Source organism: Rhinatrema bivittatum, chromosome 17 (genome assembly GCF_901001135.1).
Source record: "Rhinatrema bivittatum chromosome 17, aRhiBiv1.1, whole genome shotgun sequence".
Classification (NCBI taxonomy): domain Eukaryota; kingdom Metazoa; phylum Chordata; class Amphibia; order Gymnophiona; family Rhinatrematidae; genus Rhinatrema; species Rhinatrema bivittatum.
In genome coordinates, this window is record NC_042631.1 from 46,950,180 (window position 1) to 46,973,358 (window position 23,179).

General features: G+C 44.8%; 1 protein-coding gene across 3 annotated transcripts in view; it reads left to right on the plus strand.

The window, feature by feature from the left end:
* SLC25A22 (solute carrier family 25 member 22) overlaps positions 1-23,179 on the plus strand; it is a 233,242-nt gene that overhangs the window by 200,237 nt on the left and 9,826 nt on the right. For all 3 annotated transcript variants that reach the window (XM_029582910.1, XM_029582914.1, XM_029582913.1), the window contains exon 9: positions 5,640-5,715. In XM_029582910.1, the coding sequence (XP_029438770.1) occupies positions 5,640-5,715 (76 nt within the window). The remainder of the gene's footprint in view (positions 1-5,639; positions 5,716-23,179) is intronic.

Genomic DNA, 23,179 nt, shown 5'->3' on the forward strand with positions numbered 1-23,179 from the left:
AGGGTTTTGAATTTGGTTCTGTAGGGGACTGGTAGCCAATGTAGTTTGTGTAGGACAGCCATGATTGGTCATATGACTCGCATTCCTCTATCAATCATGTACTGGGTTTTTTATTAGCAGGAGTTTGTGGGGGCCTTATCTGTTTTAAACTTTATATAAACGTTACAGTAATCCAACCATGTCGTTACTGTGGCTTGTCTTCTTGTCAGAAAAACCTCAGTATCACAAGTATCTAAATTTAGTGATGTGAAAATAAATTGGGTCTATTTTCTGACAACATATTTACAATCCTCTAACTTCTCTCCCTACTTTGTTAAGGGAAACAACCAAATATGGGGAACCTTCAGGGTTTTAAGTGAGACCAAACTTTTAAGCATCAATTTATCACAAAGTTATTCTCAGCTCTCATGGGCCGTAAATTAATCTTTGTGGTTCCTCAGTCTTTAGGTAGGCAGCGTTCTTCTGTATCTATAAAGACCCACATGTGAATGGCAGTCTCTCTTGCAATTAAGTTTCTCTTACATAGGCAATGGGATAAAGCAAAATAATCAGGAGTATACTTTACTAGGAAGACAGACATGCTTTAGGGTTTCAGTTTTAAACCTATTATTAAAAAATGTAAATATGGCTTCTCATCATGGGCACAATAGAATATACCCTGGATAGATAGAATTCTAAATAAATATTCAGATGACTCTTCTGTACTTAGGATTTGTTATCATCCTGGTAGAATTGGTGCTGCACTGCTACGTTGGTCGCCTGTCACAGCACAAGTGAAATTCTAGATGTTGATTTTGAATTTTCGGGCCATTAGAGAATAGGACCTGGGTGTATTTACAGAAACTGCTAAGTAGTTATATCCTGGGGTGTAATTTGAGCTCATTCCAACATACATTATAACAAGTTCTTTCTAAATGGGAAATGTAGTTTAGTTTCTTTCCTCATTTACCTTAAAATCCAAAAAAGGATCAATGTGGTTTACATAAAAAACGCAATAATGCTTTTTTTTTTTACAACAGGCCTGGAGCTCTGAACTTCAGTCCATTAGATCTATACCTTCACCGAACTATCTGGCTTTTAGGGAAAAAGGGTATAAACTTGTTTGTGACTGCTGGAGAAGGGAGCACAAGGAATTGGTGCCTCTGTGGTGATAAAATGGGATCATATGGGTACAGCAGAAATATCCTTCTTGGTGCTGGCTCATGGCGGCTGGGCATGAGTTATGCTGGGTTATGGCAAGTCAGGATGTTACTTGGAGAGGGAAGACAGATTTTAATTGTAATTTTTTTTTGTTTTAAAATGTGTTTAGTTTTAATATAAGAAAAATCAAATGAAATCATTTTCAAGTACTTGTAGCATTTTCAAGTACTTGTAGCATTTTCAAAAAGTGTTGTATGCTCTGCGGTCTTGTATTCTTAAACTTATTTAAGCCCAGTAGAAAGCAGGACCAAATATTCTAAATTACTACTTGTTCATGCCATCTAATTAATCTACAGAATTGGTCTCATAACTCTGCCAACAATTTGTTAGTCTCAGGCTCTCACCACATCAGACTAATGGCATTAAATATTATTGCTCACGATGCAGTCAGTTCACATTTGGGATAACCTGGCATTCAAATGGGGTTTAAGATCCCAACACTTGCCGTTTATCACATTCAGATTCCTCCATGATTAAATCTAAGCGATTACAAAAGTAGGTCAATTATATAGAGATAACAAGTTTTTAACTTTTGGCCAACTTCAAACTGCGTATAACTTAGAGAATAGGGAAACTTGTAACTATTCCAAACTGAAACATCTAGTGGCAGATAAAATGATTAAATGACATTGGCTAAATTTAAAAAAAATGGATAGTATATTATTCCATGGGTAAAAGACCATTTAAAAATGATCATCGGGACAAGAAAAAAGTTACATTTAAATATATGAAACAAAGGTAGAGACTCTTAAAACCAATAATACTTGGGAGCAATGGGAACTGATTTGGAAAAGTGGAGCTATATCATCTGCCTGTGTGAAACCGAACCCCCCCCCCTAAAATATTATATAGGTGTTATTTGCTTATTTTGTACTGTTGCTTACACAGAGGGTATGAAATCTATATGTGGAGAAACAGGGGACAATGCAATATCGTGCGCTGAGCTAGTGCACAGGTTAATAAGCGCTTGGACACGCTTTTTGGACGTGAATCCATAACCCCTGATGCATTAAGGGGATCAGCGCATCCAAAACACGTGTCCAAACTCGTGCATAGTTAATAGCGCTCGTTGCTTGTAAATTCCATGTAGACGAGGCTATTAGCTATTACTCCATGATACAAAAACATCCCCGTGCACCTGAGGCGCATTTTTTAATCCACCTGCCCAGAGCAGGTGTAAAGTCTTCCCACAGGTCAAGGGTTCTACTTAAAAACAAAAAACTGCTTTTCTATAGTTCCTCCTACCTAAGAGGTATTCATCTATTAGGTGTGAAAGTAAATCTTATTAACATGCATATTGTGTAATTCAGATTTGTGTATGTATTGGCACAGTTGGACACCGTAGTGTTTCAAGCTTCCAGCCTGTTGTTCAGAAGCACTGTGGGGCTGATGCAATATCATGCACATAAAAAACGAGCATCCAAGTCTTAGACTTCTTAAAAGACCCCCGGGCTTCATTACCAAAGATGCTGGCATATCAGCCACAGTTTGGCCTTTTTTCAGGCCTCAAAATAAACCTTGACAAATCCGAGACCATGGACCTTTCTGGTTCCTTAAAGGGACGGTGGCTGGGTCCCTTCCCCTTGAGGTGGGTGGATCATGAAATGAAATACCTGGGTATTAAGATTCTGGTCAACAAAGAGCTTATGTATAATTGTAATGTCTTACCCCTGTTGGCTCGAACAAAGGTTCACCTAGAAAATTGGCAGATGCTGCCTCTAGCTTTTGGAGGGAGAATACAATTGTTCAAGATGATAGAACTTCCTATCTGGCTCTATCTTTTACAGATGTTGCTTGTTTGGCTTAAAAGGCAACATGTCAAAGAACTGGAGAAGAGTTTGAACCGGTTTCCATGGAGGGGTAAACGACCCCGTTTGGCCTTACGATCTTTACAGCTCCCATGGGAGGAGGGTGGCATGGAATGCCTTAGGATCCAAGATTACAATTTGGCATGTCTCCTCAGAATAATACAGGATTGGCTAATGGGCACTGCAAAGTTCTCCCCCCTAGGATTCCTCCGGGCCTGCAGCTACTCTATTAGTGTTAAAAATCTTCTGCATGTTCCCCATGGAAAGGTACCGTCTTTAGTACGGAATAATCCTGTTGTTAACAACTGTCGGACGGCATGGCGGGGCTTTGCCACAGGCTTTGGGTTGTTTGGAATGTGTCTCCTTTTATCTCAATTCGGGGGCATCCGGATTTCACCCTGGGGTTGCATAATCCAGTCTTCCAAAGCTGGGAACACAAGGGGTTGGAATTCCTCCATCAATTTGTCCATGGGTAGTCAGGGCAGGTGTCTCCTTTGATGACCTTTGGCAGAAGTACTGCCTGGGCCACAGAGAATTTTACGCTTACCTTCAAGTGCGTCACTTTGTCGTACATGGCCTGTCACTGTGACACAGCGTCCAGATATTCCCAAAGTTCACAAAATTCTTCTCCCTTCCAAAAGACACAAACGTGTCGTGTGCAACATTGCGTAAGGCTTTGGGGAATATAAAAGCACAGGGCCAGTTACAAGGGTTGGTAGACCGCTGGAATTGAGAACTGGTGGTGTCACTCAATAGTAATACCTTGCGAACCGCTTTTCTGGGTCTGAAAACTGTTTCAGAAAATATACTGTTTAGAGACCGCAGTTTAAGTTCCTCAGGCATTTATATGTGTCCAGAGCCTGGGCCTATAGGGTAAAAATGATTGACAGTGATATGTGTATTAAATGTAAGACAGAAAAAGAAACATTATGCCATCAGTTTTGGGACTGCCTGAGGATAAGGCAATTTTGGCAGGATATCACTGCCTTCCTATATGGATTACAAATACCGCCTTTTCCAGAAGCAGCAAATGTATATCTATTCGGTGAGATGACTGCTTTTCCCGCCTCCATAACAGCATTTCAACAGGAATTTCTCCAAAAAGCTTTCTGGTTAGCCAAAAATCGATCTTAGAAGTCTGGCTTAAGGAAGACGTTCCAACAAGGACTCAGTGGAGGTTGAAGCTGCACAAGATGGCAGTATTTGAACATATCACAGCACGGAGATCTTCTGCTACAAAATACCACGATTACCTGGCCCGGTGGAACCCATACTTAATGTCATTGTTGGCTAAAGCTAGAAGCAACCTACTCGATATGATTTAATGGACCCCGACATGCTCACCCACTGAAAGTGGTGACGGACCTGACGCACTCTAACCCTTACTAGCTCAATTATAAACAATAGGGGAGGGGGGGGATGTGGGAATTAACGTTGTACCCTCGTTTACGCTCCCTCAGGAGTGGACCGATGTTTCACTATGGAAGTTTGAAAAAGCAAAATAAAGAATATTAAAAAAAAAAAAAAATGGGCGTCCAAAGTGGATGCTCGTTTGTTGAATGCGCGCACATCCCCCTCTCCTGGGTGCTCAATGCAATACGCAAATGAGCTGCCGCGCTAAAAGGGACGCAATTGGGAATTGCAATACACATTTAGCAGCTGACAGCAGATGCATAGAAGACCACTGTTTACTATTTCTTTCATCATTTTTACACAAGGTCGTCAATGGGATAGTCAGTGATGGTCAATGATAGTGCTCTGCATTGGGCACCCAGGAGAAGTGGCTGTGCATCCTCAAAGCCTGTCCTGAGCTCCCTCCCCACCCCTGGCAGGGCTGTTCCCAATTGGTCCTTTTCACTGACAAGTGAAAAGGACAAATATCGTCGCGGTATTAAGGAGGAAGAACCACAGAAAGCAGCATCATGCAAGAAAAAAGTCTTGATGTAAAAAGGTTTCAGGGCGCACAATATACACGCTCAGGGCCGTGTATATTGTGTATGCGTATTGTGCCACTAAATTTGCTGCTGCAGGATAAAACCGACACTCATAAATTGCGCGTCCATTTTGGTAACCTGCACACACAGGCTGTCCTGAAAGGAGATTGGTCCTTTCACCGACACTGGTCAGTGAAAAGGGACAATCGGGAACAGCCCTGCCGGGGGTGGGGAGGGAGCTCTAGTCAGGCTGTTGAGGGCGCACAGCCATTTCTCCTGGGGACCCCGATGTAGAGCGCTAGGGATGCACTGTGTCCCTTTTAGCGAGGCAGCTCTTTTGTATATTGCATTGAGCGCCCAGGAGAGATGGATGTGTGTGCGTTCAAAAAACGTGCACGATATTGCATCGGCCCCACAATGCTTCCAAACAACAGGCTGGAAGCTTGAAACACTGCGGTGTCCAACTGTGCCAATACCTACCCAAATCTGAATTACACAATATACATGTGAATAAGATCTACTTTCACACCTAATAGATGAATACCTTTTAGTTTAAAATTGTTTAAAAAAGAAAAAGCATTACTGTTATACAAAGATGTTTTTATATAGAATGTGTTAACATTTCTATAATTCAATAAAATTCATGCTAAGAAAGTCTGTTGTTAGATTGTAAAATATTGCCTTTTCTTTTGTTCAGTGATTAAGACCCGTCTGCAGTCCCTGCAGAGAGGAGCAAATGAGGACACGTATTCAGGAATCCTAGACTGCACCAGGTAATGTAGTACGATCTATTCAGCTTTCCAGGACTGTCACAGCTCTGAGAGCTAGAGATCTTCTGATTTTGGTGGATGTTCTCCAATACATTACATACTGAGACTCCAGCCAATGGCTGCCTGGGTTGAGAGTATGCAGTGCTCCTCAGCTCAAGGAATTTAACTGCTTACAGGGCTTATATTCAATCCATAGCAGTTCTAATCCTCCAGGAGCAGTGCTTGCGGTTAATGACTAACAATTATACATCTTCAGAGGCAGTGCTTACTTTCAGTCAATAGCATGCTTAATCTTTCGGAAGCAGTGCCTATAGATAATTAGTTACAGTTGTAAATCTTCAGAGGCAGTGCTTACGTTCAGTCAATAGCATGCTTAACCTTTCAGAAGCAGTGCCTGCAGATAATTAGTTACAGTTCTAAATCTTCAGAACCAGTGCTTAGGTTCAATCAATAGCAATTTTAACCCTTTAGGAGCAGTGCTTGCAGTTTAAAATCTGCAGTGGCAGGGCGGATGACTAACACCAGCTTTACCTGCACTGCCTGTGTTTCTCCAACCCATCTCCCTCTGAGACACATAATCTTATATCCCTCTTGAAAAAAAACCAAACTCAACAAGGCCCAATTAAGTCTGAGATAGAAACTTCCTTCCAATCCATTTTCATGCTTAAACTTATCTCTGGATCAGAAATGTCTATAGGAAACTAGAGCTGATAAAAAAGCACTTCATTAGAACTGGCATAAGAACATAAGAAATTGCCATGCTGGGTTAGACCAAGGGTCCATCAAGCCCAGCATCCTGTTTCCAACAGAGGCCAAAACCAGGCCACAAGAACCTGGCAATTACCCAAAAACTAAGTAGAACCCATGCTACTGATGCAATTAATAGCAGTGGCTATTCCCTAATTGATTAATAGCCATTAATGGACTTCTCCAAGAACTTATCCAAACCTTTTTTGAACCCAGCTACACTAACTGCACTAACCACATCCTCTGGCAACAAATTCCAGAGCTTTATTGTGCGTTGAGTGAAAAAGAATTTTCTCAGATTAGTCTTAAATGTGCTACTTGCTAACTTCATGGAATGCCCCCTAGTCCTTCTATTATTCGAAAGTGTAAATAACCGAGTCACATCTACTCGTTCAAGACCTCTCATGATCTTAAAGACCTCTATCATATCCCCCCTCAGCCGTCTCTTCTCCAAGCTGAACAGCCCTAACCTCTTCAGCCTTTCCTCATAGGGGAGCTGTTCCATCTCCTTTATCATTTAGGTTGCCCTTCTCTGTACCTTCTCCATCGCAACTATTTCCTTTTTGAGATGTGGCGACCAGAATTGTACACAGTATTCAAGGTGCGGTCTCACCATGGAGCGATACAGAGGCATTATGACATTTTCCGTTTTATTAACCATTCCCTTCCTAATAATTCCTAACATTCTATTTGCTTTTTTGACTGCTGCAGCACACTGAGCCGACGATTTTAAAGTATTATCCACTATGATGCCTAGATCTTTTTCCTGGGTGGTAGCTCCTAATATGGAACCTAACATCGTGTAACTACAGCAAGGGTTATTTTTCCCTATATGCAACACCTTGCATTTGTCCACATTAAATTTCATCTGCCATTTGGATGCCCAATCTTCCAGTCTTGCAAGGTCCTCCTGTAATGTATCACAGTCTGCTTGTGATTTAACTACTCTGAATAATTTTGTATCATCCGCAAATTGATAACCTCACTCGTCGTATTCCTTTCCAGATCATTTATATATATATTGAAAAGCACCGGTCCAAGTACAGATCCCTGAGGCACTCCACTGTTTACCCTTTTCCACTGAGAAAATTGACCATTTAATCCTACTCTCTGTTTCCTGTCTTTTAACCAGTTTGTAATCCACGAAAGGACATCGCCTCCTATCCCATGACTTTTTAGTTTTCGTAGAAGCCTCTCATGAGGGACTTTGTCAAATGCCTTCTGAAAATCCAAATACACCACATCTACCGGTTCACCTTTATCCACATGTTTATTAACTCCTTCAAAAAAATGAAGCAGATTTGTTAGGCAAGACTTCCCTTGGGTTAGTCCATGTTGACTGTGTCCCATTAAATCATGTCTTTCTATATGCTCTACGATTTTGATCTTGAGAATAGTTTCCACTAGTTTTCCCAGCACTGAAGTCAGGCTCACTGTCTATAGTTACCCGGATCACCCCTGGAGCCTTTTTTAAGTATAGGGGTTACATTGGCCACCCTCCAGTCTTCAGGTACAATGGATGATTGTAATGATAGGTTACAAATTTTAACTAATAGATCAGAAATTTCATTTTTGAGTTCCTTCAGAACCCTAGGATGCATACCATCCGGTCCAGGTGATTTGCTACTCTTTAGTTTGTCAATCTGGCCTACTACATCTTCCAGGTTCACAGTGATTTCGTTAAGTTCATCTGACTCATCACCCCTGAAAACCATCTCTGGAACTGGTATCTCCCCAACATCCTCCTTAGTAAACACGGAGGCAAAGAATTAATTTAGTCTTTCTGCAATGGCCTTATCTTCCCTAAGAGCCCCTTTAACCCCTCTGTCATCTAATGGTCCAACCGACTCCCTCACAGGTTTCTTGCTCTGAATATATTTTAAAAAGTTTTTATTATGAGTTTTTGCCTCTATAGCCAACTTCATTTCAAATTCTCTCTTCGCCTGTCTTATCAATGTTTTACACTTACCTTGACAATGCTTATGTTTTATCTTATTTTCTTCAGATGGATCCTTCTTCCAATTTTTGAAGGATGCTTTTTTGGCTAAAATAGCCTCTTTCAGCTCACCTTTTAACCATGATGGTAATCGTTTTGCCTTCCTTAACTATTTTCATTTTATCAAAGTTTCCCTTTTTAAAATTTAGTGTTAGAGCTGCAGATTTACTTATTGTCCCCCTTCCAGTTATTAGTTTAAATCAGAGGAATCAATTTTGATGGACTCAGGAGCCTCATCAGATGCTGGTGATAGCATTGCTATTGAGAGGGCATCGAACATCCTTGACATTATCGGGAAGGACTAGGCCATCATCTGCCTCCTCCTAACTGAAGAAGGTGACAGACTCCATTTCTTCTATTTCAGCATTAAGGAGTTCTGATGCTGAGCATCAAGCCAAGGCATTGGTTTCTATTAGAGCACAATACAGGAGTGGGGACATTTTAGCAGTGGCCATGCATTTCCCAAAGCCATCCTACAGAGAGGAGAGCTCATCCTTGATACCATCCTGGGAACCACATAAGTCTTCAAGAGTTCATGTGTCAGTCATCGAAACACTTCTGGTTTCCCAGGAAGATATGGCCACATCTCCAGCCTTCCAACTAGGGTTGGCATCAGCAAGATGTTGAGGAGAAACTGGATAGAAAGATCCAGAAGGCCTTGGACAAGGCAGTGTGAAGCCTTGGTGCTTTGGCATTGTGGGCATTGGAGCCAATGAAGGCCGATGCCAGCCACACTCGAGTCCTTGCAGCTGCTCAGCAACCGTATATGGCACAGTTTCCAGAGAGAAATCTCTATTGATTCCTCAATGGTGATCTTCAATCTGTTGGGGAAGAGGCTTTCTTGAGGTGCATTTCCTCAGGTTCCAAGCCCAAGCAAACAATTGCTTCCCTTTCTGAGGCCTTGTCTGCAGGACGGGAACCACCTGGGTCTTTTCCACCAGCATACTAGTCTGGTTCTAACTCTGAATATTCCTAGAGATGTGGCTACAGATCTGAAGATTTCTCTGAAGAAGAGGAATTGATAGGTCTTCCCTCCGACCGGTCTTACACCCCTCTTCTCCATAGAAGGAAGGAAGTCCTGTCCTAAAGACCTCTCCTTTGCTGGATTTGTGGAGAGAAGGATGGAATCTATTTTCTTTCCTTTGTTGTAGGAGGTTAAGACCAGGAGAAAGATAGTGGGCATCTCCAGTTTATGGAGCCTCCTAAGGAGATCACAACAGTCCCAGTTCATGAGATATTTCAGGAGGTGCAGAAGAGGATGTGGCTCTAGTAAATCAGAAGGCGGACACAATGTATCTCATGCAGAAGTTGTAACATTTACTGGTTGTGAGGTCGACCCACAACCAGCAATCCTCACCTCCAGGCAGGTCCTGGCCCCCAGGACGGCGTGGACACCGCCAGCAGATGCTGACTGCCCAGTTCTGACATGCTATGCCTAAGGCACAAGCGCATACCGTCTCCATCTTTGTAGGCCCCACAACAGGAATGCAGCCACGGGTTCCCTCTGATGACATCAGCACCTGCACTACTTAACGTGCGCTCTCCCTTCAATCACCACCTCAGCAACAGATCCTTCTTCTCTTGAGCAGTGTGTGTTGTTCCTGCATTCTATTTCCAGCTTTGCCTCATCCCACCTTAACTCGACCAGCTTTGCCTTGTCCCACCATCCAGCCCTGCTTCATCCAGCCTTGCCTCATCCAACCTTGCCTTGTCCCACCTTTCAGCCTTGCCTCGTCCTTGCTCTGTACCCTTCCAGCCCTCCTGATTGCTCATTGGCATCTGACCGCCACTACGGACTTTGATTATTCTCGTGTGCCGCCTGCCATTGCTTCTTTCCTGGACCACATCTTCTCTTGCCTGCCCAGACATTCTCTTTCACTGCTCAGGACCTATCAAAGTGTTACTGACCCCAGAACCCAATGGCTGAACCTGCGGGGAACAGGTCTGGTTTAGGCAAAGCTCCAGCTTGTCCCTCGGGCCTAGTAGCTCCAGCTGTTGGCAGGGACCTAGTAGGTTCACCTATTAGGATGTATCAACCTTGCCGCAACATAAGGAGCAATCTGTAAGGACATGAGCTCAGCGGACATGTTCCCAGCCCAGGTCGTTGCAAGATTCACCCTCCAGTTACAGAAGCAACAAGATCAGTTGAATTCCTTGGCCAGTCTCCTCCAAGGTTTAATCCAGCAAGCCCAGCAGCAGCCTAACTATGTGATTGAACTACTTCAGGGTCTTGCTCAGCAATTGGATGCCATGCAGGCCCAATAACCAGTTCCAGCACCAGCTACGGTGAATTCTCCGCCTGTACCCGCTCAGACCTTGGAATCCATGTTGCATCTTCTGCCACCTCCTAGGGTCAGTGGCAACCCCAAAGGATGCAGTGGGTTCCTTAGTGTATGTAAGATGCACTTTCAACTTCAGGTGGCTCATGTCCCATCAGTCTGTGTGAAGGTGACTGTTGTAAACTGTGAGGTTTGGGTGGACCCTTGGACATTGTGGCAGCTGACCACGCCCACGGGGGGAAGTCCCGTGAGGGGCCACAGGTCAGGCTTAGCTCAGGACACACAAACACAGAGTTTGATCTTTTATTAGAATGTGTAAGGAAGCCACAAGAGGTGGCAGTGGTGAGCAGCTGGAATAGCCCGGCAGGGCTGGTATCCCTCAGGTGATGGAACAGCAACTTCTCCGGTAGCAGTGCTGTAGTGGAAAGAACTGAGAGAATGAGTACAGTGGAGAATATACAAGACCCCAGTATGGAGATCCCCAGGGTAGGGAGAGCAGACCCTCGAGGAGCGAGTATCTGAACCCTGAGAGCTGGGAGGCTTGCAGATGATGTACTCACACAGTGGTTCCATGGAGATGGCACTGGAGCTGGAACGGAGGCAGGCCCTCGAAGAGCGAGTGCCTGGTTCCAGGGAACAGCTCTGAGGTGAAGATGGTAGTACTCACTGATGTTGAAGATTAGCGAATCCTTCCAGGCAGAAGAGAAGGTAGGAGTAGGCAGCGAGTCAGGGAACATGGGCCCTTGAGGAGCGAGTACCGGTTTCCTGATAGTGACCTGGAAAGCAAGTGAGGCCCCCAAGGAGCAGGTACCCTGTTAGCGTTAGAGAATCCAATAGAGTTTGGGAGGCAGAGTAGCTGGGTATGGAGAGAGAATCCCATCCGTAGGATTCCCGTAGGATTACCCTTGCTAACTCAAAGGCTAGCAAACATTGTAGGGCAGAATGACGTCATCACGGGGGGATGCCCCGGAGGTTTGCACCAAGTAGGAAATAAGAAGAAGGGCTGCGCGGCGCGCGCGCCCTATGGTACAAGCGGAGCATGGCGGGAGACCTCGCCCAAGCCGGTCCGGGGACACCGGAGAGGATGGCAGGCAGACGCCGCAGCAGCCAGTCGTCCATCCGCAGCATGAGGAGGAGCAAACAAAGAGAGGTAGGCAGAGTGAAGCCGTTGGAAAGGGACGGTTGCAACAGTGACATACATATTCTCCTTATTAGATGGCCCTGCCCTTGCCTGGGCTTCTCCTTTGTGGGAAAAAGGCGATCCATTCCTTGGGAACCTTGATAACTTTGTATGACATTTTTGTCTGATTTTTGATAAACCAGGTCGTGTCTCTTCTGCAGCCATAGAATTGCTACATATTCGCCAAGGCACTTGCACCATGGCGAGTATGCATTAGAATTTCACATCCTGGCCTCTGAGCTTGGCTGGAGTGAAGACAACCAAATGGTCATCTTCTGGCAAAGGCTAGCTGGGAGAATAAAGGATAAGCTGGCAGGCCGAGATCTCTCACCCTCTCTGGAAGCACTTATTGCCCTGGCTATCAACTTGGATTTAAGGTTCCAAGATCAAGGCCAGGAAAAGAAGACATCCCACCGATCTATCTGTTTGGCTACTGACTTCCAGCACCCTGAAGCCCGTCTTGGATCCCATGATGATTATTGCCTCTGAAGAACCCATGCAGTTGGGTAGGTCTTGGCTTTCAGAGGAAGAGAAACGGAGGTGAAGACAGTAGAAGTTCTGCCTCTACTGTGCTGTGCAGGGGCATTTCACTAGCCACTGTCCCAAGAAGTCGGGAAAACCTCTCAATGGGGCCTTGGTCGGGAAGACAGTCCTGAATCACCCAGTCTTCTCACTGCAGCCGGTGGTACCCGTGTACTCTACTTTGGGGAGACCAAATCAAGGCTTTACTAGATTACGGGGTGGGAGCTAATTTTATCCAGGAGTAGTTGCTGCGCCAGTATGGCTGGCCAACCACCAACTTGACCATAGCCCACACCATCTCTTCAGTCTATGGCGAACCACTGCTGCTTGACCAAGGTCACCTTGCCCATTACCATGCAGACTTGTCTTCATCAGGAAAGTATCGAGTTTTATATACTTCCCAAAGCAGTCAATCCTGTTATTATCTGGTTGCCTGGTTCCGACTCCACTAATTTGCTATAGTTTGGGGAACATTACAAATTATCCACTAGGGTCTCTCCTGCCAGAAGTACTGTTCCATTCGGACTCTGCCTTTGGTCACATTAGCTAGGACAAACTTGTCTGATCTGCAAGGTCTGCTGTCTAATTATACAATTATTTCTGATGTATGCAACAAGCAGTGGCTTAGGACTAGGCTGCCTCACAGCTCTGGCGATTGTCTAGATTCTACGAAGCTTGTTGCCTTGGAGGTAGAAGCCCCTGCTATCAAAGTAGGGGCCATCCCATTGAACATGATAACCAAGGGATTCACATACCATGTCATCACGTCTCCAACAATTAATTGCACGTCTGTAGAAAAGGCCCAGCAATTCACATCTTCAGAAAAGACCCAGCAATTGACGTCTGCAGAAAAGGACCAACAAGCTGATGCCCTTTCACATTTTTCTAGAACCAAAGTTTCCTTGGAACTCCCACTTTAGCCTGCATCTAGACTCCAAGTTCTCCAGAAGATAAAAGTATCAAACCGCCAACTCCTCCAGAGGCTTAGACCAGGAGGTTTGGGGTGGGGGCTTAGACGTGAAGTATTGTAATGTTTACCAGTTGTAGGGTTGACCTACGACTGGCATCACTCACCTCCAGACAGGTCCCAGCTCCGTAATGTGGCACAGATGCCGACTACCCAGTTCCGACATGCTGTACCTAAGGCGCGAGCACCCTCACCATTTCCACCTTTTTAGGCCCCGTGGTGGGAATTCCCCCATAGGCACCCTCTAATGACATCAGCACCTGCCACTTCTTAACCTGAACTCTCCCTGCAATCACTGCCTCAACAAAAGGTCCTTCTGCTCTTGAGCAGTGCGTGTTGCTCCTGTATTCTAGGTCCAGCCTTGCCTCGTCCCACCTTCCAGCATCCAGTTTTGCCACATCCAGCCATGCCTTGTCCCGTCTTCCAGCCTTGCCTCGTCCTGCCTTGTCTTGTCCAGCCTTGCCATGTCCAGCCTTCCAGCCTTGCCTCATCCTTGCTCTGTACTTTTCCAGCCCTTCTGACTGCTCATCTGGATCTGACCTTTGCTACGGACATTGTCTACTCCTGTGTGCCACCTGCCATTGACTCTTGCCTGGACCACGACTAATCTTGCCTGCCCTGACCTTGACCCAACTCCAGACTGTGTCTTTGACCACCCTCAGGCCCATCTAAGTCTTGCTGGCCCCTGGAACCCAACAGCTCATCTTGTGGGGAATTAGGCTGGTTTAAGCGAAGCTCCAGCTTGTCCAAGTCCAGGGTGTGTTCATTCAGCTGTCTGCAGGGGCCTAGTAAGTTTTCCTACTAGGCTGCATCAAACCTGCTGCAGCATAAGAGTTCACAATCCTTACAGAAGGCTTCTGGGTTAGAAAAAAAATGCAGCTACCATACCAATCTGTGGTGGTCAAATCTGCTCTCAAGAGGGCTAAGAAGACTAAAACCCATTCCTCGGTGCCCCCAAGGAAGGATTCCAGAAGCTCGGATACTCTTGGGAGAATGCCATTTCAGGGAGCTATGCTCAATGCCTGCATAGCTTCTTACTAGCTCTTTTTGGGTCAATGTATGTTGGAGATGGCTGACCGGCTTTCTTAGAAGCAGTGTGACAACCTTCAGACATTGGTGGAGAAGAGAATGGAGCATGGAAACACATGGTTCAGTTGACCTTTGATGTTTTCAAGATAGTATTGAGAGTCTGTTCCATGGCACCCACATACTCACTTGACTACAGCCTCAGACCTCTGACCTGAGGTCCAGAAAAGACTCACTGATGTACCATACACTGGAGAAAATCACTTTGAACATAGGTTTAAGGAGGCAGTGACATAGATTCATGAACACTATGCAACATTCCAGCAGCTCTTAACAGCCACTCCAGACCCACAGTCCCCGTCTGGAAGTATCAGAGCATGGGGCTGAGAAGATACTATTTCTAGCTGAGGAGGCGTTTTCTTCCACCCTATCAGTGCCATGTACAACAGACACCTTGTGCCTGCCTGAGGCAACAGAGGGTCCTTAAGTCACAGTCAGCACCCCAGCCAAAAGCTGGGATGGGGTTTTGACTGGACTGCAGACAGTATAGCCCATATCCACATACCCATGCCAGAAGACCTTCCTGTTAGAGGCAAGCTGAGATTTTACATAAATTGTTGGCTCACTGTAACTGCAGACATGTGAGTCATCAGCATCGGCCCCCGAGGAAGACACACGCCGAAACACGGATCCAGTGTCGGGCTTTTCCATACTAGCCTCTGAAGAAAAAATATGGCGTTTCTTCACCAGCATTACTAAAGCTAAGTGTTGGTCAAATATGACTTAATCATCTAAAATACGATCAAATGAACCAAAAAGTTTTTTAAGTAATTATTTTTTCCACAAGATGCACAAGATTCACAAGTTTGTTTGCACAGAAGCAAGAAAATGAAAAGAAAAAATTTAATTTGTTAAAGACCTATGATTATATATACTGGCAGATCCAATACATGCTAAATTAGCATTACTTATTATGCCGTGGTATGAGGTCTGGTATTAGACTATATTGTCTTCTCACTTGAGGTGTTTAAATGTGAGTTCATCTTATATGTGGTTGTACAGACATTTTCTTAAGAGTCATAGTTCGCTGTCTCCACAGTACATAAATATAAGAGAGTCTTTTTGGTATTTAAAAGATATAGATTACATCTATTGGGTGTTCATCCAAATCAACCTGGAGTGGAGGAGTAGCCTAGTGGTTAGAACAGTGGGCTATAAACCAGGAGACCAGGATTTGAGTCCCGCTGTTACTCCTTGTGACCTTGGGCAAGTCACTTTACCCTCCATTGCCTCAGGTACAAACTTTGATTGTAAGCCCTCTGGGGATAGGGAAATACCTACAGTACCTGAATGTAATCCACTCTGAAGTGCTGCAAAAAGTGGAATAAAAATCCCTCTAGACCCTGCTTAGGGGCATTCACTATATCAAAAATTGTTTCAGAAGGAACTCTCCTCTCTCTCTTAGAGGCCAATGTGATTGAGCCCATTCCACCAGGGGAAAGAAGAGGGGGATTTTTCCAAGTACTTTCTGATTCCAAAGAAAACAGGGGTACTCTGTCCTATCCTAGACCTAAAGACCTTGAAGAAGTTTATAAAAAAAGAAAAGTTCAAAATGGTTTCCCTGGACACCTTAATCCTCTTTTTCAAAAAGGGACTGGCAATGATCTCTCAATCTCAAGGATGCTTACACCCATATAGAGAGATTTCCATGTCACAGTAAAAATATCTCAAATTTGTAGTAGGGGATCACCAACTCAAGTATTGCAATGCTTCTCTTCAGCTTAGCTTCCACCCCATGTTTTCTCACAAAATGTCTTGCAGTGGTGGCAGTGCATCTTTGCAAACCATGGAGGCATGCATTCCCCTACCTGAACAATTGACTGGTCTAGAGCATATCTCAGGCAGGTGCCCCAGAATTGATGTGCAAAGTTATCCGATTGTTGGAATTACTAGGGTTTGTCATCAACTACCTCAAGTCCCAGTTGAGCCCATTTCCACAGCCAAGGGCTATCATCCAAAATGGAAAGGATACAAGACTGTCAGCAGGAATCGGCATGGGACATATTGAATTTGTTGGCTTAATGGCATCAACAGGTCTATGTTACTCCCTTTGTTACTCCATATGAGAAGAGTCCCATGGACCCTTAGATCATGGTGGCTTCAAGCCACTCAGGATCTTTGGAACAGTATCTGCATCACCCAACTGCTCAAAAGCTTCCTGTTCAGGTGGTGGGACTGTTCCAATATGACTAGAGGCATGCCCTTCCAAATTCCTTCAGTCCAAATTGCCCTGATCATGGATACATCCAACCTGGAGTGGAGAGCCCACGTAGAGGGGCTCTGCACTCAAAGCCTTTGATCAGCTCAGGAGAAGCTTCATCAGGTAAACTTCCTGGCACTAAGGGCAATTCGGTATGCTCTGAAGACTTTCAAAGATCAGTTTGCAACAAAGTGGACCTGGTCCAAACAGACAAATTGCACAAGATCGTACCTCCTGTATCAGGAGGCTGTCCAGATATAGGACTAGGCATCTGGTAGGAGATGGTCTTCAGAGTTATGTATCTAGTAGGAGAGGAGAATGTCTGATGGACAGATTAAGTCAGGTCGTAAAACCCCCACTAATGGTCCCTGGACCAAGAGATGTAGCAAGCCTGATATTCTGCAAGTGGGGCATACCTGTTGCATTTCCTCAGATCCTTCTCTTCTGTTCCAGGAAAGGGACACAAGACAAGTTACCCTTGGACACCTTTGCACTCAGTTGGAGTGAGGGCCTGCTGTATACATATCCTCTGATACTGCTCATTGTAAAGACTTTTATGAAGCTCAGAGAGGACCAAGGGGACCATGATTCTTATAGTCCCCTTTTGGTTGTTACAGGTTTTGTTCCCATTCCTAAGGGAGATATCAATCAGGTAACTGATCAGTCTGGGGAATTCTGCAGATCTCATCACTCAGGACTAAAAGTGGTTGTACTATTCCAATGTTAGGTCCCTGGATCTCACAGCCTAGATGTTGAGAGGGCAACTCTGCACCATTGGATCTATCAGACAATGTGTCTTGTTTTCTGTTAGCTTCAAGAAAGGATTTTACAAGGAAGTCCTATGGACTAAAGTGGAGGAGATTTGCCTTGCGGTGAAGCAAAATCCTTAGATCCTTTCTCCTGCTCCACACAAAAACTGCTTGATTACCTTCTACATTTGTTTGCGTCTGGTCTCATGACCAACTCAGTAAGGGTTCACCTGTCACCATCTTGTAGAAGGTAGACCCATCTGCCGTTGTCCTGTTTATGTAAGGCCTGCTTCATTTGAAGCCTCCCATTAGGCCTTCCGCTGTATCCTGGGACTTCAGCGTAGTTCTGATCTGCTGATGAAAGCTTCCTTTGAGCCACTGCACTACTATGACCTGAATTATCTGGCCTAGAAGGTTGTATTTTGGATGCAGTGTGCAGGATCAATGAGCTCCAGGCTCTAGTAGCTTATCCACCTTATACCAGATTTTATCATGATAGGGTGGTCTTACTCACCCATCCTGAATTTCTGACTACAGTGGTGCCAGAATTCCCTTTTAACCAGTCAATTGTCCTTCCAACATTTATCCCAGGCCACATGTCTACTAAGATGAACCAGCATTGCACAGTTTGGACTGCAAAAGAGCACTGGCCTTCTACCTGGATTGGACTGAAGCTTACAGAAATTCTACTCAATTTTTTGGTTTTTTTGACGCAAACAGACTTTATCTAATTGGTTAGCAGATTGCACCTCCTGATATGCCAAAGTGGGCCTGAATCTGGTGGGTCTTGTCAAGGCTCACAGTGCCAGAGCCATGGTAGCCCACCTAAAATTAAGCTGCATGAAAGAGATCTGCAAAGATGTGATGTGGAGTTTAATTGCACTACCCTATGGACAGGGATTCCCAATGCAATAATAGGTTTGGCCAATCTGTCATACAGAATCTCTTTAAGGTGTAGAATTCAACCTCATTCCCTCCCTGTTTTTGTTCCAGTCTGCCTCTCATAAGAGAAATATAGAAGAAAAAAGACCTACTGTCAACAAAAACGTTTGTGTTTGTTCCCTTTGGCACTAATTTGTTTCTTCTTTTTTCATTTGGGACCATATGTAGCTAGAGATTCCTTCTTGTGAGGACATCCATCCTGCTTGTCCTCAGAGAAAGCAGAGTTGCTTACCTGTAACAGGTGTTCTCCAAGACAGGAAGGATATCAGTCCTCATGAAACCCTCCCATCTCCTATTGCGGTTGGCTTCCCACTATAAGCTAAGAAACAGGACTGAAGAAGCCTGTGCTTGGATGCATGACATAATGGCATTCTGAGCATGCCCAGTGAGGCAAAGTCAGACAGAAAAGTTCTGGGCTGGGCTCCATCAGATGATGTCACCCATTTGTGAGAACTGACATCCTGCTGCCCTCAGAGAACACCTGCTACAGGTAAGCAACTCTGCTTTTTAAAAATGTATATTGTGCTTTTCTTGACACTTCAAAACAGATTACATTCAGATATTGTCAGTTATTTCCCTATCCCCAGAAGGTTTACAGTCAGGGAGGATAGCTTTCAAACAACTGCGTGCAGTGGCATATACAGACATTTATGGTCACGTGTAGTTTTACCATAGTATTTTATAGCCCATGCATATCACATATTTGCATATTATAAAATATGCATATCTTTACCCTGCAACATGCACATGTATGTCTGCTTATGTGTGAATACTTGCAATGCTTTGACAGAGCGTAAAATTGAATGCATGTACTTTTCCAACCTATGTTATAAAAAAATATGCATGTATATTGTAAGTGTGAAAATAAAGTAGAACTGACTTAAACTGGGATTTACAAGTGTAAATCAATGTATTTTAAAGCATGCACATGTCAAAGAAATTACCAGTTTTACCAATTAATCTACCAGTTCTCCCAGTCCTTATCCAAGTCTCTAAGACCTTCCTGGTTCTTCAGCCTGAATTCCCCCCAGTCTACCCAGACCTCCCACCCAGTCTGTACTATAACATAAACACGTTTAATATCACTTATGTCAGATACTTACAGGGGTAAAAATACATAAGTTGGCAAATGTACACGTGTGTCTTTTAAAATAGCAGAACACCTCTTTTTTTATGCATGTATTTTTGACTTTATTAAAATATGGAATACACAAACAGATGCTATTAAAATGCATATATGCTAATTTTTACGCTCATAAGTCATGAGGCAGTGGAGAGTGTTGTGACGTGCCCAATGTCACAAGGAGCAGAGTTTGAAACATGGCTTCCCTGTCAGCCTCCTGCTGTAACCACTAGGCTACTCTTCACTCTGAAAAAGATTGAGGTTTTTGTAATATACAAAATATGGCATGAAATGCTAAGTCAATATAAGCAATATTCTTCACCAGCATGTAGAAGCCTTTCCCTCTGAGTCACTACTGACCCAATGCCCCAGCATGGTTTCAGGGGGCCACTCCCCCTAAGAGCCAGTACTGATCTAGTTCCTCAGTGTGGTGTTAGGGGCCACTCTTCCTCTGAGCCAGTACTGGCCTAGTAGCCCAGCATGGTATTAGAGGGGCACTCCTTCGACTGAGCCAAACAATTGTCTATAGTGATCTGAATGGGCTGGGTGGAAAATGCAGTAAAAGGATGAAATGATCAAAATCGTGCCATCCAAGAACAAATATTTCCAGCTGTCTAACATTTAGAAGTAGTGAGGATTCAAAACTATGTGCTCAAAGTTGTGGACATAATCTGCAAGTAGAAACAGCCAAAAGAAGTCAGCATACTAGGGAAACGAATCTATCTCATTCCATCCCAGATTTTATTCATGTGCAACGGAAGGCGGGTGTGTGAGCCCTTAGTTCTGCTGTGTAGTTGATGCAGTCTCAAGGGAAAACTCCCAAAGCCTACACCGGCAGCTGGCGAACAGACTTGATAACGGGCCAGACTGGAGCTTCACCTATACCAGCTGCCTCCTCCTTGGGTAGAGCTCTTGGGTTCTGGTGGCCGGCAGGCAGAGCCCTAGGACAGAGTCCAAGGAAGAGTCTAAGGTACACCAGATTCAGAGTAAGCAACAGAGTCAGAGAAGGCCAAGGTTGGGGCAGGTAGCAGTCAAGAATAGTTAGGTCCAGGCAAGGGTCAGATTTAGGCAGCAGGCAATAGTGGTCAGGTCCAAGCAAGGGGTCAAGATCCAGAGCGACAAGCTAAGGGTGGATACACAGAAGACATTGTATGAGATAACAAGGAAGACAAGCTGGATGGATTGGGCTGGAAGACTAGTCTGAAAGGGCTGGGCTGGAAGACAAGGTGAGGATGGATGAGGCTGAATTAGAAGGCAAGGCAAGGCTAGACGAGGCTGGAGAGACAAATCAGGATCTAGGAATGCAAGAGGAGCCACACACACTACACCAGAATGCAAGAGACCCATTGCTGAGGCAAGGTAAGGACATCCGACAAGCCCTGATATAGGGCCAAGACTTTGGATGTCATCAGTGGGCACTGTGGCCATTTTTAACTGTGGGCCCTTTCAGTAGAGTGATGTCAGGTGCGCCCATGGAGAGAGCCTGCACTCAGCACTTATTCCGCACTGGAGTCTGGTGGTGTTAAGGTGAATCTAGTGGTTTGTGGGGCCTGCCCACAAGGTGTGAATCCTAACAACATGTTTGGAATGAAACATTTTAAATATCTTAAGTTCAGTAGAGTTCTGCACTGGAAGTCAAGCATATGTAGAATTCCTTGTTTCAATTTCTTTGTTGTAAATTATTTTAATGGCTCCTCCTACTTGCATTGCTTTGCTGTGTTCTGATAGGTCACAGTTTATAAGAGACATGAAACATCTCCTATCACATAAACGATAAACTGTAATAACATTTATTAACCAAAGTTTTCTGACTTGGCGAGTTTTGCTTCTTAAATTGAACAGGCCGTGCACCACCTGAGCGCAAGTCTGATTAACTTATAGGCGATACGCTGCGCCTCCCCTCCCCCATACTCTGACTGAAAATGGACATTCCGGTTGGAAATGCTCTTTAGTTTCTGTAACCCCGGTTCAGCTCGGCCTCGGACAGTCTCTTTTTCTTCATCATTTCACATAAAGCTTTCCATGAAACGCTAAGCAGGTGGCATCTCTGGCTTCATTTGGCAGTCGGGGATCCTGGAGGTGCCTTAGCGCTTCCTGCTTCTCGCCTTCCGCACGTTGCTCCAGGACTCTCTGTTCAGAATATTTCCTCCCTGAATGAATGCAATGCAGTTCCTTCCTTGAAAAGTCTGTTCGTTCTTTTGGGGGAAGACACCATTTCCTGATTATTTTAGAGGATTGCAGGATGCAGGAAGGTAAAATTCAGTTCCTTTCCCTATTCTTCCAATATTGGCCCATCCATCGATTTGGAGAAAATTGGCACAAACCATTTCTTAAAAGAATTACTCCGTACTGGGCTATCATGGAGAAAACCATTAGAAAAATGAAGACACAGCAATTAGTTTAAAGAATAATTCAGGATTAATCATCCCTAGACCTCCTCTTTTCTGTTACTCACGGCGATCCACGGGCCAACCCCGCTTCCCGCCACCCTTACCCTTCAGTCAGGCCCCGCTGCGTGGTCTCATGCCGCCGCACCCTTCCTGCCCACAGCGGGCCTGGCATGGCTGCCTCTATGAAACGCAGTGGGAGGCTGAGTTGCACTTCTCTATTGCTGCAGGATGCTGTCAAGGCTGCTGTGTGGCCCAACACTTAGGCTCACCTCCTAGGCAGGTGTACGCGGCCATTTCCCCCACATTTAAAGGGCCAGTGGCAGGAACGGTTGGTGGCGCTCCCTCTTTGACTTCAGCGGAGCCTATTTAAGGCTAGCTCTCCTCCTTCTCGGGGTCTTGGCAACCAGGTTCCTCTTTCATGGTTGTGAGATTCCTGCTCTGGTGATTCCTGGAACTAACGTTCTGCTCTTGGTTCCTGTACCAGCTTCCTGATTCCAGCGTTTCTTGGCTTGATCCTCTGGCCGATCTGCTGCCTGCTTCTTCTGACTTCGTCTGATTGCCGCCTGCCCTGACCTCAAGCCTGATTCTTCTGACTTTGTCGGATCGCCGCCCTGCCCCCTGACCTTCCACCTGGATCTCGTCACCATTGGAATTGCTGCCTGATCTGACCTCAGTTTGTACCTGACCCTGTGCTTCTCGCTTCTGGCCTGCCACCTTGGCATCGCGTAGGATTCATCCACCCGGAGGGCCCCTGCCTAGGTCCAGCCTAAGGGGAATGTGGGCTGGTAGTGGTGAAGCTGTAGCCGGGCCTCCACTCCGACTGACTCCGCCTGCCAACAGTGGGGACCTGCAGGGCTCCTCCCTGCAGGTTGCATCATCTTCCCCTCTGTCTAAGGGTCCACACTGCAACATTTTCCTGGACAAGTAAGTAAATAGTTCTCCTCACCAAATTTATTCCGATTCCCACATAGAAAACTGAAAAACCAAATTTGTGAGAGTATAACTTTCTCTGATGGAGGAAAATCCATACTTAGGATTACAAATATAGGAATATGAATGTTTTTATAACATTGGTTCTCTTTTCTGACACAATAGAGAAGAGTCAAATTTATGAATGCACCTACTATTCATGCACCAAAAGCAAGCATTCAAGAACATCTATTTACATTGCTTGTTATGCAAACATCATTGTGCCGAAAAGAAGCAGGCGGAAGTTTGGCCTTCATACGCACGGGTGTTATGATGTCCTTTTTGCATAATGATGTTTTGCATAACAAGAGATGCTC